At 39.7% G+C, this 15,427-nt stretch overlaps 2 protein-coding genes across 2 annotated transcripts in view; one reads left to right on the forward strand and one right to left on the reverse strand.

Moving 5' to 3' along the window:
• cmss1 (cms1 ribosomal small subunit homolog) overlaps positions 1 to 13,776 on the reverse strand; it is a 31,971-nt gene extending 18,195 nt beyond the window's left edge. The window contains exon 1 of the mRNA XM_024805431.2: positions 13,644 to 13,776. Within this exon, the coding sequence (XP_024661199.1) occupies positions 13,644 to 13,692 (49 nt within the window). The 5' untranslated portion in view covers positions 13,693 to 13,776. The remainder of the gene's footprint in view (positions 1 to 13,643) is intronic.
• On the forward strand, positions 6,404 to 10,907 carry LOC101468972 (filamin A-interacting protein 1-like). Its single transcript, XM_024805429.2, has 2 exons — positions 6,404 to 6,653; positions 8,059 to 10,907. Exon 2 carries the CDS (start codon positions 8,381 to 8,383, stop codon positions 10,562 to 10,564), a length of 2,184 nt encoding a protein of 727 aa, XP_024661197.2. The 5' UTR covers positions 6,404 to 6,653; positions 8,059 to 8,380; the 3' UTR covers positions 10,565 to 10,907.
• Positions 13,777 to 15,427: the final 1,651 nt, after the last annotated feature.

Genomic DNA, 15,427 nt, shown 5'->3' on the forward strand with positions numbered 1-15,427 from the left:
AGGCTTTTACTGATCCACCACAGGCATATATGCAATTAAAGACCAAAAATAGTCATACCAGTAGAGCGATTAAGTTCACTAGAATTCTCTCTCTTCAAACACAATGTGGAAAGCTAAAAACATATTCACTTAAAGAGTATGTGGTTCATCTTGGCCTAATGATGATTAATACATGAGTACATGGCATGTCTGTGGTGTGTCTGTAGCCCCGTGTGACGCATTTATTCCTGAGTGTTCATAACATACAGGTTCTTTCATCTCTTTGCCCGCTCTCCTTTCTAAATATCTAAAACATCATTCTTTATTAAATAATCTAAAGCATAATCCGACTGAACACACACCTACGCTGTCTTAAAAGAATGATCTTAAAAGAAGGAGACCATAAAAAGGAGCAAAATAGCTAGCTGCCTCTCCAGTGAGTCCCTCGCGCCCTGGTCAAGTCTCCAAATTCCGCTGTCATGGGGAGCAGCTAGTGCTTGTAGTCCTTGTTCTGATCTGCAGCCTTTGTGAGACGGTGGAGCTTGAGCTCATTCATCTGCAGGATCACACTCTGGAGAAGTAGGCGAATGATGGTGGAGGGCCACGACAACAGTGAGACGGGTCAGCAAGCCAGTTGGCAGGGAATGACGTGATGGAAATTATGAGTCTGAATCACCAAATGTTCTTGGCCAGGAATTAAAATACCTGGATACACTGTCCAACTAAAGTCTGTGTGGGAAACACTGGTTATTGTCTGGTTCACTTCCTACCCTTGCTTTTAGGCTCTATTTGTCAGTTAAAAGAATACTTAACCATTTTGATAATCGGTTAGGTGTTTCTGTCTGCTTTTAGGCTAAATGCTAAAATCTACCTTGTAAAATCTTCTGATTTTGTAGCATTTTACAGCATCAAAATTTGCTCTACTCTTAAATCCCAGTGGTGAATCACATCGGATAGAGCCAGATATTTGATTTAACACAGATTTTATGCTGGTTCTTGACGCAACCCTGCCATTTATCCAGGCACTAGGAGAACACCAGTTTCAGACTCCCTGAGGATGGGTTTTCTGTCTCTGGCTGGTCTCAAACTAGGGATGTTTAACGTGCTGGGTATCTGTCCAACTGCTGAATTATGTATTCCAAAGATATAGTTTGTCTAAAATGCACAGGTTTCTATTGCCCTTCTTTGCATTCCTGACTGCACTTCAGCTTCTTTGAGTTTGGCTTAAATAGGTTTGAGCTGAGTTAAATCTTGCATTTATCCCCTGGGTAAACAACATAAGGCACATGGTGATACGCTTGTCCCTTTCATCTCTTTCCCAGTCCAGTCTTTTTTTTCTTTGCTTCTTGCTTTGCAGATGCCTAAATATTTAAACGAGAATTTCCACTCTTACTTCAAATCCTCTTCAACTATCTTTCAATCTCACTCTGTTTCTTCTCAAAGTATATGCTCCAGGCCAAGAAAACCACACGGCCTGGCTAAAAATCGGCACCCCTCACTTTTTTTCCCCCCTCGTTTCCCTGGAAAAGTAGCTCCACCAGGTGCCATATGCTCAACAGATGACTTGTTTTAGCCATAATTTAATACAGAAGATTCAACACACATCGTATCACCACTTTGCACAACAGTATGTGTCAAAGGACGATTACATCTTCACGTCACTATGCCATTGCAGCAATCTGGCTGTTCCAACCTCAGCTATCAGAACATGCTTTAAGACTGTGCGTATTTTCTATGGTTTATTACTGGGATGACAGCATCTCAGCATTAACCGCACACACATGTTCAACATACAAGGGACATCAATGCTCTCATCTGTCCATTTCAGTTCAGAATCACAAACTCTTCATAGACTTTACCCAAAACCACTCTTAGAGCTATCATGTTTTCACTTTACAACTGATGTGGCTTTCTCATCAATACATCATCAGTGAGCACTACAGATGCAGGAAAGGAATGCACATGATCTAAAAAGGATTATTTAAAACAGCCCTATGAGGCTGTACACTTTAGTCCTTTGGGTTAAATTCTCAAGTTAGCTAAAATACTTTCATCCTAACATGTTCATGTCATATGCTCAAAGGGACAATGCATACATATAACTGTTCCATGTTTATCACCTTAGATTAGGGTGTTAGCTTATATTGTTTGCCAATTAGCACTACAGCCCCCCCCCCTCCGCTATTTCTTTTCCTGTGTTGAAATGCCAAAGGAGGAGGAGACTAACCAGACGGGAGAGCTGAACAGCGTAACTCTATCAAATTAGCATAATCAACAAGAATTACGTCAACCTGAGTATCTGGTACAGTTTTGGTTTTCTTCCTTCATTCTTTGTTTTTCTAATCATTTAGTCCATTTTAGCATCATAATAACATCCGTTACCAACTGAAAACTGTGGCCTCGGGTTTAAAGACGCTGATGTGTTTTGCAGCTGCAGCACACTCAGCTGCAAACTGTTTAAGTGAGTACTGGGAGTCCTCCTGGGATGGTGGCGCTTTATCACCTGCTCAATGCCTTCCTTCCTCGCAGCTTCTATGCCTTCAAATCTGGCTACAAAATATACAAAAAGTAATAGAGGCAAGATCAAGCCTAGGCCAAAGTTCAACACACACAATAAACAGGTCCAAATTATTGCCAAGAAAGTAAACACGTCTTTCAGTTCAAGGGTTGAGGCAATGTATAGCAAGGAGAGGCAAACCCTGGTTTTCTCTGTGGAAAGCCCTGCAGAAACCCTTGGGGAATCTGCATTGTTAGTCTACATACCACATGTAGACTTATTTAGTAAACTCAAGGCTCCTCAGTGCAACAAAAACCGCAGGAGGGTAAAACATTGGTCTGCTGCACTACAGCCTAGATGAAACCAGCATTCAGCCTAAAACTGAGGCTCAACTATCAGTCTCAACCCCTTTTTCAGGACTCTGGCAGAGAAAATAAAAGGCAGGCGGGAAGGGTGATATCCATGTAATTGGCACACACTGTCCAGTCCCTTTTCTTAAACAGCTTGACTCCAGACGGTGAAACTGTGATCCCATTAGCGCTAGCATCAGAGCAGAGCCTTGATGCCCAGTCAAAACAATGCATCTTAACTGGTTAATCCAGCATCAGCCTCATGTGTAAAATGTCTGTAGACAAAAGGAGTTGTTTGATAAATTACTATTATACACAACTGGAAAGAAACTGAATAGCCTCTTCTGTTTTTAATTTTATTAATTTAACACTGGCTAAAATGTAATTGCACTGGCTGCCAACTCAACAAAAAGACTTGAAGTTTTCACAAAGAGGAGAAGAGGAATATTTGTACTTCACATTTGCTTTCAAGCCAAGTTTTTCAGGTCATAATGAAAACTCTTTAACTAATGAGGTATTGTATTACATGGTTAATAAACAAAAAATTTTCAGAACTTCATATCACATACATGCAACAGATGTGCTGTTGCAAATGAGACCCGCGGCAATCCTTGTATAACGTTTTATAGTTGTACGAAGAACTGAAAATGTTATTCCTGTATTACCTGAATTACTAGAGAACCAAGAGAAAAGCAACACAATAAACACGGCTGTGCCAAAGCAGAAACCCGCAGATGTTCTGTTCGTCCCTCACTCAAACGCATTCGCCATCTGCCTGCTCAGCCAATGAAGTGTCAGAAGATGTTCATAAATTATCAGGATCTGGCAGTGAATCAACTCAGAGAAGAAGCACTGCCCCGATCACAAGCTGTTGGGCCCATTTATTAGCTATAGTGAGCAGATGAGGTCAGTTATTCATACTTTCAATTTTATTAAACATTTAGATAAATGAAGGGAAGAAAGCCAACACCGACTGACTAAGCAGCTGCTTTTCTTTCTGTACTTTCAATGTGCCATTTATATGAGCGCTCTTAGAAAAAAGAAGGATTTGTCAAATGTGACAGCCTTAAAAAAGAAGAAAAAGAAAATTATACCTCTGCATGAAAATAGGAGCTAAGAAAACAGAGGAGAGTGCTACACTCGGATAAGAGACATATTACATATCGGCATTTCTTGTGTGTGTGTGTGTGTGTGCGCGCGCTCTTTTAACCCCCAAATATGAGTTTTCAAGAACTGGATGAAATGCCAACTCCTCCTCTATGTAAAAGAGGACCTCATGAACTCTGATATGGGAGTTGGTATGTGCATAGATATTCAAAGGAATGAGGAGGATCTTTCTCACACAAGAGAAATATCTCAAATCTCTCTTTCCTGGCAAAATAATTATAAAGGTCATGGCAAAAAGAAAGTTTGAATCTTATAGTATTTAGTATATAATACAGTATAAGTATATAATTAAGATAGTGTCACTGTCTTCCATGGAGGTAGAAGTAGTTGAAATGGTTTTACTGATAAAAATGCAAAACACAAGCAATGCAACTTGGCCTGGCTTTTGATCATTTCAATATTACTTTGATCAAAAGTTAAAGGTTGTTTTAAGTGTTGTAATTTCCAAAGCATATCAAAGCATAAAAGGCCACTTTTGATAGTGAACATATTCTAAGATGGCAAAGGTACCTTAATTAGTCAATAATAAATCATCATACGTGCCTAGACTTGTAATCAACCAAATCCTGTGACTCCACTTTGGGTATCCTCCCAGTTGGGCAAGATCTGTTTCCCACTAAGGGGCTTCAAGTAAGGTGTGAAGTTTTAAAACTTGGAAAATTGACTTTCAACTTTAACTTTCTGCATTTTGGTTATCAGATTATTTTCATTTCATTTGGGTTAAAGGAAAATAACTGTAAATCTCAGACCCAGAAATAAAGCAAAAAACAACAAGGCTGTGTGTGTCTTAGGTGGCTGCTTCATGGAATTTTTTTAAATTAAAATTCTGCTTGTGTCACGTTAATTACCCAGTGGCACAGTACATTTTATAATGACCACTGCAGACCAAAAACGTCTGATGACTCGTGCTTAGCTGCTGCCATTTTATCAGCTACATTTCATTAAAACAGAGCCTAAGACAAGAGGTCTATTAATCCTGCAGTAAAAAAAGAAGAAAAAAGTTACAATTTATGCAATTAAGGGCAAACTAAATATTAGAAATGCCACTCTGTGTTTTAATAAAACATGATAATCTTCTTCAACAATAAGTAATCACCATTACAAACCAAAAACAATTAGAAATGAAATGTTATCAACCACAGCTATCTATGCCTTTAGAACAGGCAGCCACAGTTGCCATGAAGCAATTAAGGGATTAAAGCAAATACCAACCAGGCACAGAATACAGCCTTACATCACCAAGTTATGCAACTTGTAGAGTCTGTTATGAAGAGGAGGTTGTGTCTCTAAATGGAAGACGTTCACATGTTAAACTATGACACAAATGATTCGAGATGGATTCTCTGCTGACAGAAACAGCTTAAATATTCTTGTGCATTGCACACACATTGCATGTGCGATTTCTTGTTTCTATACCTGACCTGTGTCTAAGTAGTTTCAGTGGGGTTTAATTTGGCATGCTTCATATAAAAAAAAAAAAAAGCTTGTGAACATAAATATCTAAAAAGCGAAGTTTAAGTGCACCTTTTTGCCTGTTTTCTAAATTCTTGTGAGACTGCGACATGCCTCATGAGGGAAAAGGCCTCTTTTATTTGAGGCCTACATGAGTTTGCTCGACAGAGGGGAAAAAAGAAAGTACCACCACAGGTTTATTTAGCAGTGAAAAACATTGCAAATAAATGGAACAAAATCTATATTTTTTTGATTTTGTTTAGCACAATCATTTAAAAAGCTTAAACATTAACACCTATTTATTATCTTTTTCATTCCTGTGACAGATGAGACTAACTGCGAGAATAAAGGAGTATAATCACGCTATACTGAGCACGCAGTTCACGACTTGAGTAATCAAAAAGAAGATATAGATAAAGTGAAAGTTGATGATGGCATGAGAGGGAAAAAAAGATTGGCATTTTCATAACTAGAAGCAAAAATGTAGAAAGAGAAAATAACTCACAAAAGAGAGAATGTGTTGAGGAGAGAGAAAGAGAGGAAAAAAAGAGGGACATATGGATGCAATTGAGGGCCGATGAACTGATGAGGTCATCTCCCAGTCAGGTTATCGGGCCCCAGGCAAAGCTGCTACAACTCACAAAACATGTTTTTTCTTCTTGAAGTATATTCAAACTCCAAGCACACAACATATAAACTGGTCTGCATGCTTCTGGGACACGCCAAGGCAGGTTAAGAATTTATGTAGCATGGTTATGGTTAAATGTTCGGTTAAACTAATCCTGCAAACTGAGGGTGTTATCCTTGCAGATTGAATGGTGATTGAAGACTTTTCTTTGCGTGCGCACACACACACTCCTTCCCATTAGCCTCTTTGGCATTGCTACACAATGACCTCATCTGCAGTGGGCTGAACTCCAGAAAAAAAAGACACACACACAAACACACATGTTCACACACACACACACACACAGAAGTAGAGCCTGTACAGTCCCATATAAGGACTTGCTGATGATGTAATGGGCGCCACTGAGTGCGAGAGAGTCTCTGTGCAGAGCACTTCTCATAATGTTTGGTTTTCCGGATGGAACGTCCACATCACTGGGATCTCTGGGAAAGGGAGAGGTAAAAGAGTGGAGGCAATTTATTTTTTGAGGATTTTTTTTCCAAAAAGAAAAAAAAGGACACGGGCCAGCTGAACTGCACAGGTAGGAACGAAAAATTTTTTGTTCTACAGCAAAAAGATGCAGACATGCATTTAGAAACGTTTCCCAATTTAAAACCCGATTTACAACTGCAAGATAAGCTGATAAGGATAACGTAACTGTTGGCTAATTCTACACAGATTAAACAAAGAGATTGCTTTGCAACAGAGCTGTTCAAAAGGTATCCAAGGTGTTGATTTAGATGTAGAAAATTATTTTGAAGATTTTGCTTTTTGCAATTTTCTGCATTTAAAAGGAATCAACACATTACTCAAAGTCAAGAGAAACAATATAACAACTCATCAGTGAATGATCTTATTAAAAACAGAAATACTTAACAGCGAGTTCATAACCACCCATTTGTTCCACTTACAACTATTTAAACTGCACTAATTAAACTCACTCAAAACACACTCCAAGATTAAAGTTGTAAGAGAAACATCTTAATTAACAGCGCGCTTTATTCTTTTCACAAACACAATGTTCAGTCTCGTATTTGAGATTTAACATTAGTAGCCTTATATTTTAAAAAATTAAACAAAAAAACTCATTAGTTTCAAGTCAATATAGAGGATCTGGAATTATACACAAGTAGAGCTAAATGTCTGGACTACACTGTCACTGTTTTTAATGTGTGCTTGTTTTAAAAGATTCTGCTATGTGAACTGTGGATATACCTCTAGAGTGCAAAATAGCATGACACAAAAAGTCCAAACTCTCCCATTCCGAATAGTAAAAATACACCGGTGACAGATCACATTGGAGCATATGTCTCATGCACTAAGATGACAAAATACACAGTATGAATTAATGCTTGTACAGAACTCGTGCGCATCTGGGGGAATGTGAGGAGTGACAGCACTTGGTAAAAGTAGCCAGTCTGTAATTACTTTAAGAACAGAGGGGAATTCCTGACTCTCTTAGCTTAAAGTGGGGTTTACATTTGAGGTGCACAGAAGGAGGGTGATTGGATGCAGCATTGAGGGTACTCAAGGGTAAAGAAACTTCTTAATTAACCAATACTCCCTGCCAAGGGACCATCTGCCATGTGAGTCAAAACATCCCACAGAATGGCTGTTGCTTTGAAAGAAACACACAAACATAAAGAAATATACACACATGTCCTCATGTTGTACATTTCACAGGAATACACAGATGTGCAAAAAAAAAAAAAGCCTCCTTTGCTTCTGGGGGAAACTGAGTGGGCAACAAACTGTTATTCAGATTCTTCTGAAAAACAAAATAAATGTTTATGCTGGAAATACACAACTTAGGACATTTTGTGAGTTCAAGAGGTTAGCTGTAAACATAAAAAGTGCCCTTTGGGGGCTGAAATGAGTCAGTTACACAATAAAACTTGGCTGCATTATTCTGTTTGACAATACATTTCAATTCTTTTCCTCTGCAGACTCAAGCTGTTGCTTAAAAAGGAAAGAGAGTACCAGGAAATTAAAGAGAAGAAACATGAAAGAGAAGCATCCATTCTAAAAAAGGAGCTGACCGAGCTGAAGGCTTTTGCACTGCTAGTTGTAAAGGAGCAAGAGAGACTGAGCAAGCTGCTGGAGGAGCAGAAACGCTGTACCAAAGAACTGACGGCTATCACTGACCATATCAAGCAGAGGCTTAGTGCTCCTAGACGAAGAGCAAAGGTGGGGGAGGAACTAAAATCTCTGCATATCGAGGTTGAGCGCCACAATCAAGTTTCCCTCTTCCACAAAAGCCAGAACAACATGACAGCCCTAAGCCTCCTGTCAGAGGTCGAGGTACTGAGGAGAAGGGTGGTGCAAATGGAGGGAAAAGACGAAGAGCTGATACGCATGGCGGAACAATGTCGAGACCTGGACAGCAGACTAGCGAAGGAGACCAGCAACTGCCGTAGCCTGAAAGCTGAAGTGGATAAACTCAACAGCAGAATTAGTGAACTGGACAGGATGGAGGAGGCTTTAGGCAAGAGCAAACAGGACTGCAGCATCCTAAAAAACAGCTTGGAGCAAGAGAGACAGGGCAGCAAAATGCTTTCTGATGAACTTGACACTTTAAGGCTAAAGGTAAGAGATCTAGAGGCCGTTGAGAGCCAACTGGAGAAGAGTGAAATGGTCGTCAGACAAGATCTTGGCAAGCTCAGGTCACTTACTGTAGCTTTGGTGGAGGACAGAAAAACTATGGCTGAGAGACTCCGACAGACTGAGGAAAAACTACATAGGAAGGAGGGCAAAAGAAACGAGCATGGCAATTTGGCCACAATGACAGAAAAGCTGAGAGAGGACAGGCTGCAGGCACTGAGGTCTCAAGTGGACTTGGAAGAAACAATAAAGAGCATAGCAAAGGAAAAAGATGATCTCCTGGACAGTCTGAACAAAGAGGAGGAAAGAAACAGAGAACTACAGAATAAGGTAACTATAATGAAGAAGAAGTTACAGGTCTTGGAGAACAGGAAAGAAAAAGAGGACAAATACTCATACACCTCTATTCCAAATAACACTGCCTATTACTGCCAAACTGAGGACAACAAAGTTAAAGAACTGACCCGTGAGTTAGAAATGCTGCAAAAGAGACTCCAGGATAAGGAAGTGCTGGAGGGAGAACTGATGAAACTGGAAGAGGACTTTGAGTGTCTTGAAAAGAGGCTCCATGAGGAAAAGACGAGGACCCAAGCTCTAACAGAGGAGCTGGAAGTGACAAAGAGAGAGCTTTCAAGGTACGAGCAGGCAGAGAAGCAGGAGGTCAACCAGGAGCACCTTCTCCTTTGCCGCCTTCAGAAGGAGCAGGTTAAATCTAGACTCTTAACCAGAGAAGTAGACAGCCTGAAAGAGAAACTCCAGAAGCTGATGGGAACAGAAGAATCCATCTGCAGGATGCAAGTGGATCAATCCGCACTGCAAAGAAAACTGAACCAGCAAGAAGCCAAGAACAAAGAGCTGGCCAGAGAGATGAAGGAACTTACTGGTGAGCTAGACAGATACAGACAAATCAATAGTGTGAAACCCAGTGCCAGCAAACACACTGCAGTCCATGATCAGACCACCAGAGAGGTACAAACTGAGCCTGCACAGAGCCTGCTTCCTGACTATCGGAGGCACAGCAAGAAACTAGATGAACAAAATGGTGACACAGACCCAAACCATAATGTAGAGATCGTCAACAAAAGGAGCTCTCCTGTCAACAGCCTTAACAGCTTAAACAGTACAAATAACAACCTAAGCCAGGACAGCAGCCACTCAGGGACAGAAATGCACCCAACAATTAATGGAGAAGTTATGATGTTAACACACACACCAGGTCAGCCACTGCACATCAAAGTAACACCGCATCATGTCCTCAACACAGCAATGCTCGAGATCAGTAGCCCAACTGGAGAGACAGCGTCATCATACACCAGCACAGCCCTAATCCCGACGAGTGGAGCTTCACCTAAGCAGAGAATTACCATCATCCAGAACCCTAAGACCCCCACTTCCAACCCTGACCGTGCCATCTCCCCCCTTGACGGTGCGAACATGTCTCGAATGTTGAGCCCAAATTGCTCACGCTCTGTCACACCCGACCACAACAGCTCTCCTATTCAGATCGTAACTGTCAGGAGTTGCTCTCCGGAGCCAGCAGAGGTTACAGATCAGACTATTTTCTGCAAGACACCTGAACAGCAGAACGGCTGGTACCATTCGAGGTCCAGTACCCCTGACTCAAGTCCCAGTATCATCACAACAGAGGACAGTAAGATCCACATCCATCTGGGGAGCCCATATTTCCAGCCCCGACATGGTATGACCCACAATTTCCCACAGCCCGTTGGGCCATACTATGTTCGACATGAACAAAGAACTCAAGTACTCACTAACGGCTGTCATGTAAAAGGTGTTGGAAAGATTACAAGTAGCATCACTATATCCCCTGCTAGCTCGCCAGGATCATAATCCTTAAATGTTACAATAAGCAGCCTTTGTATTTAGGTGAAATACAAATATATAATATGTATTTTGCAAAAAATATGTCCTCAGTCATCATTTTAAACTCTACACAACCAAAATAATTCTGCAAATGCAAAAGTATTTTGATGTATTTGAATGTTTCGTCATGTTTGTTTAATGAGAGCCTTTGTAAAGCTTACTTTATTTGATTACTGTCTCAAGATTTATTGACTTTAACAACCCTTCATTGAATGTCAAGTGCCTGTCTAAGACATAAATGAGATGTCAGTGTTTCAATAACATTCCTTTTTTTCCCTTGTTCATTAAAAGTTATCTTGTTTTCTATGTATTCATACTGAATACTTCTCAGAGGAACTGGGTCGCTTGCCAGTTTAAATGCAAAACAGCTGGATTTGGGAAAAAGTGAGTGCAAAACAGTGCTTTGATGTTTGATGAATTACTGGAAGAAAAAAAAGCTTTATATGTTTGCTGAGCTGGGTTCGACTCAAAAACCTTTTTTCCCCCCTAATGCAAGGAAACTTGGAACACTTGGTGATGGAGGAGGTGTCCAGGTTTAATTGTGAATTGGCCACTAATTTACTTTTTAGTAAATATTATGAACTGTAATTGTTATTATTAGCATTTAACTAATTTCAAAGTGACAAGTGATCCAATTAAATCATTTAAAAAGGTTTAATAGATACATTTCCACTGCTTTCCTGTGCTGTGAAAACAAGCAAGACCCCCCAAAGTATTCAGCATGTGCCTTCTCCTGCCACACAAATATCCCAATTTATAGATTAATGAGGCATTGTGTCACCATACTGATGTGCTTACTTTATGATTCTACAGCCTGTATGATGTAGACAAAAGTAGTTTTGGTTCTCAAAGTTCAGCTAAACAATAATTCTGTTGCTTTCAAGACACCTATTTAAGATTCAGATGAAGAATGCTAAAAAGAAAAAAAACAAGTGTACTGTTGAAAAAAGTAATGGAAAATTAAATCTGTTATGAAAGAAAAATATGCACAGGAATAAGGAATTATTGTTTATCTTGGAGAAAATACAGTTTACTGCCTTAGTTTCCGAAATAGCACAGATAATCCTCACACATTAAGCACAGTGATAACTTCTGCAAAAGCTCAATAAGGCTGGAAAAACACACAAGTTAAACAACAGCAATCAATTTATTCTTTTTAATTAGGTCAGCCGATTCCTTTAAATAAGCTCGCATCAACCCTGAAACCATAACAGCAGCCTTTGCTGTTTTAAGTGAACACAACCCTTATTAGATATTTTTAAGTGCAACATGACAAAATGAACAGTTACACAGTGTGGCAGAAATAAATAGCCTAAGACACTTCAGCAAATGAAATCTAGTCACCAAGTCATGATGAGCTGTGCCATCCAAATAGGAAACTAGCTGACAACACTGGGGGATACCATTACATGTCCTGGGGGGAGAGACGCTGGCAGCAAGCCTACAAATAGTGTGTATCTAACAACAGTTGCAGAGAAATATTAATGTGCAACTTGACAGGGGCTCTTGTGAGACCCTTTATTATTGGTTTGAGAATTTGGCCACGAGACACATCATCGCAAAAAAGGAAGAAAAAAAAATATAGAAAAAAGCAGGAAAAAGTTGCACTGCTTCTTGCAAATTGCTGCCTTATTCTTAAGACTTCAAAGTCAATCCCATCCTCCGTCTAACAGACTTCAATTCTGCTTTACAGCCCTGTCAATTTTCTGTCAGCCTTGCAGCCATTTCTGTCAAGCAGCTCTGTGATATGAACGCACGGAAGGACGGTTATGCCAGGGGCAAACCTACAAAAAGAAAGCGCTGCACAGATCTCTGGACATAAAAACACACATGGGTTTACATAAGTAATAGCATGAAAGGTTGGAGAGTATCACCTGTGCAGATAATACATTCTGCTGAAGCATTTCAAAGTGATCACAGCTCATTGCCCAGGACACATGGAGAACAGGCAACTTGTAGAACCCTTCTCACTGCCTGGTCATGACTTTCATCATGAACAAATCCCAACTTTTATGAAAGAATGCAGATTTTACAGAAGTGGTCAATCAGCCCCAAGAGGAAACTGTAGTAAACAAATAGGCAAACTCTAATAAATTAATATATAAGTAAAATATATGTATTATATAAGTAATAGATCAACTAATCAATTAAAGTCTGCGCTGATCTGTAAACACACAGATGTTTATTATTTTAAAGCAACGTTAACACCTGTATAATATTAAAGAGCGGTATATTGCATTATATAACTAACGTAATAAGGATCAGAAATTGAACTGAGGCTCAATTCAATATATTTTACTGACATGTGCACTAACACCTGGCATATTATGTTTCGTTTCTGCGTGCATGTGCGGAGACAACAAATGCAGAAAACGTGAATGAACATATTTAGCTTAAAAATTGCTAATGACTCTCGAAAATACAGCATCATGCTCACATTCCAATATGATCGCTACACAATCAGGTCATTCGTCCTAAAACAGCACGACTGCCCTCTTTTGGTATGCAGAGTGCATGAAGCTGTTCCAGAAGTAGCCGCAGGGAACTTCCTGTGTTGATATGTGGCAAGAAACGTGGGTACAGCCCACTGGATGCTTAAACCTATGCGTGTAAGACAGTTCATTTTTAAGTTGAAAGAAAGCGAAGGGCACGATAGGGGACATTAGAGCAACTTTACCTGTCCTATAACCTCGTTTTCTGCAGTGACCCGCACATAAAAAACAGGTGAAAAAAAAACACGTGTTAATACACCCCCTGCTCATAATAACTACTGCGACCAATGCGGATAATAACTAACCAGACGTAAGTCACAGTTAGCACTGCTTTGTCTTTTCACTTGCCGCTATGTGTACTTTAGGTTAATATTGCACGAATGTACCCAGGGGTTAACAGTAACTCAGACTGCTGCGATTGTTGCTAGCTAGCGTTAGCTTACTATAGCCGACAATTTCTGCAACAGCTCCAAGCTACCGTTGTGTTTCCTTAGACTACACCAGGACCTCCAATACAACAAGATAAGTCAAATGTACATGGTTAACCCAAATACCTGATTTGTACTCGTGTTGCCACCACTCGTCACCCAAGTCGTCACCCATTTTCTTTAGCTAATACTCCGTCCAATCCAAATATACCGCTAAGAGAGCAAGCTAGGGTTGCGTTCATAGTCAGTAGGATTTTTAAATGTAACAAACTGATACAATACTAACAAAAATACTAGCTGACACACTTTATACTGTAGGCATACATGTGTATTGATTACACATACAGATTCAATAATTATACATTTTTCGAAGTTACAGTTGTTTGCACATTTATTTTTACTTGGTGGAACGCCCATTGAAATGTTACAGTATTTCAAATTATGCTAAATGTTTTTGTCTCATCACAAGATTACCAAGTGGCTCATTGTTAAATAATATCTGGGACTCTTAAATAAAGGTGGGTAACATACGACAACCAGGGAAACAAAACAAAACAAAACTGGTCTCTACTTGTGTACACATGGACAGTGAAGGGGCCTCGGCCTCAGGATCCCTAACTATCAGAGAGCGCATAAAAATGTGTCTGGGAGCCACCCGATGCAGTGACAGTCAATGCATTAAGCAAGTTGCTATTGCTTTTTTAATGAACAAGTGAGATTTAATAATAAAATTACTATAATTCACTGTAATACTATAATAACTGGCCAAAAAAAGATAGATATAAATATGAAATAAAAATGAGATCAAGTTAAGGAGGAGTAAAAAGTAAGACTGTGCAAGCAAGTAGTGCAAATTGCATTAATAAGTTATATGTACACTATAAATCTGAGAAACAGCTGCAAGAAGAAATCAGTGCAGTATTTTCTGATTAAACACTGCAACATTTTTTGGCACTTTAGATACATCACACAGTATCATGAGGGAGACATGTGACTGGCCTCAAATTTATTCTTCAGCACAAATAAAAACAACTCTAAATTTGCAGCAATGCAAAAACATAAAGCATCTTATCAGCTACAAGAAGGGGTTATAGCAACAGATAGTGTCGATGAGCAGCTGAGACAGCCTTGCCACAGGACAGTGGGAAGTTCTTCAAGATGCTTTGAGCAACCTACCTGGCAGGCGCCTTAAAAACAATGCACAACACCCATCATTTAGGTGATTTATGGTTTTTTCTGTGTGGGCAATGGGTCATCTGCCCCTTGAGCATCCTCCTCTGTCAAACCAACACTCTCTTCGTCCTCCTTTGCTGCATCCGGACATCTTCTCTGTGATCTTCCTCTTTTCCTGTGAAAACAAAAAAAAATTTTTTTTTAATTTCCCACATGCTGACTTTCTTATCTGGGTGATAATGATAATCTGTTTATCATGCAATTAATAGTAAAGATTTGCTTAAGCACTTAACAAAAGCTCCAAAATCCTTTCTTCCACTGAGGGCAAACACTCGTGCCTCACTCGGCATACATTTGTCTTTTGCTCTTCAGTCATCAAAAACAGCTTTTCTTTTTAGGGCTGTTATCCTTTCAGTAGGTAGTACTTTACTATTTCGAGATGACGGGTGTTTTGTTGGATGGGAGAACAATAAAGATGACAAATAGGTTTGCGAAATAAATTTTACAAATGACGAATGCAATTACAGGATAAACCCTCATTATTAATCACACAGTGACATTTCTCTTGAGGACGAGAGCGCCATCTTACTGTTCTTTTACTTTGTGTACATTACAAAACACGTCTTTACATCCTCTGTCATTATTGTTTGGAGGAGGAGGAGTTTCAGCACAGAGAAGAAGTGAAAGGAAAAAGGAGGAGGATGCGCTTGGAATAGTGCCCTCGTTCCTGCAGCTGT

The sequence above is a fragment of the Maylandia zebra genome, linkage group LG16 (genome assembly GCF_041146795.1).
Source record: "Maylandia zebra isolate NMK-2024a linkage group LG16, Mzebra_GT3a, whole genome shotgun sequence".
In the NCBI taxonomy this organism is placed as follows: domain Eukaryota; kingdom Metazoa; phylum Chordata; class Actinopteri; order Cichliformes; family Cichlidae; genus Maylandia; species Maylandia zebra.

Bases quoted from the DNA above. Each gene is read 5' to 3' on its own strand.
- LOC101468972 (XM_024805429.2), top strand. From the start codon at position 8,381: ATGACAGCCCTAAGCCTCCTGTCAGAGGTCGAGGTACTGAGGAGAAGG.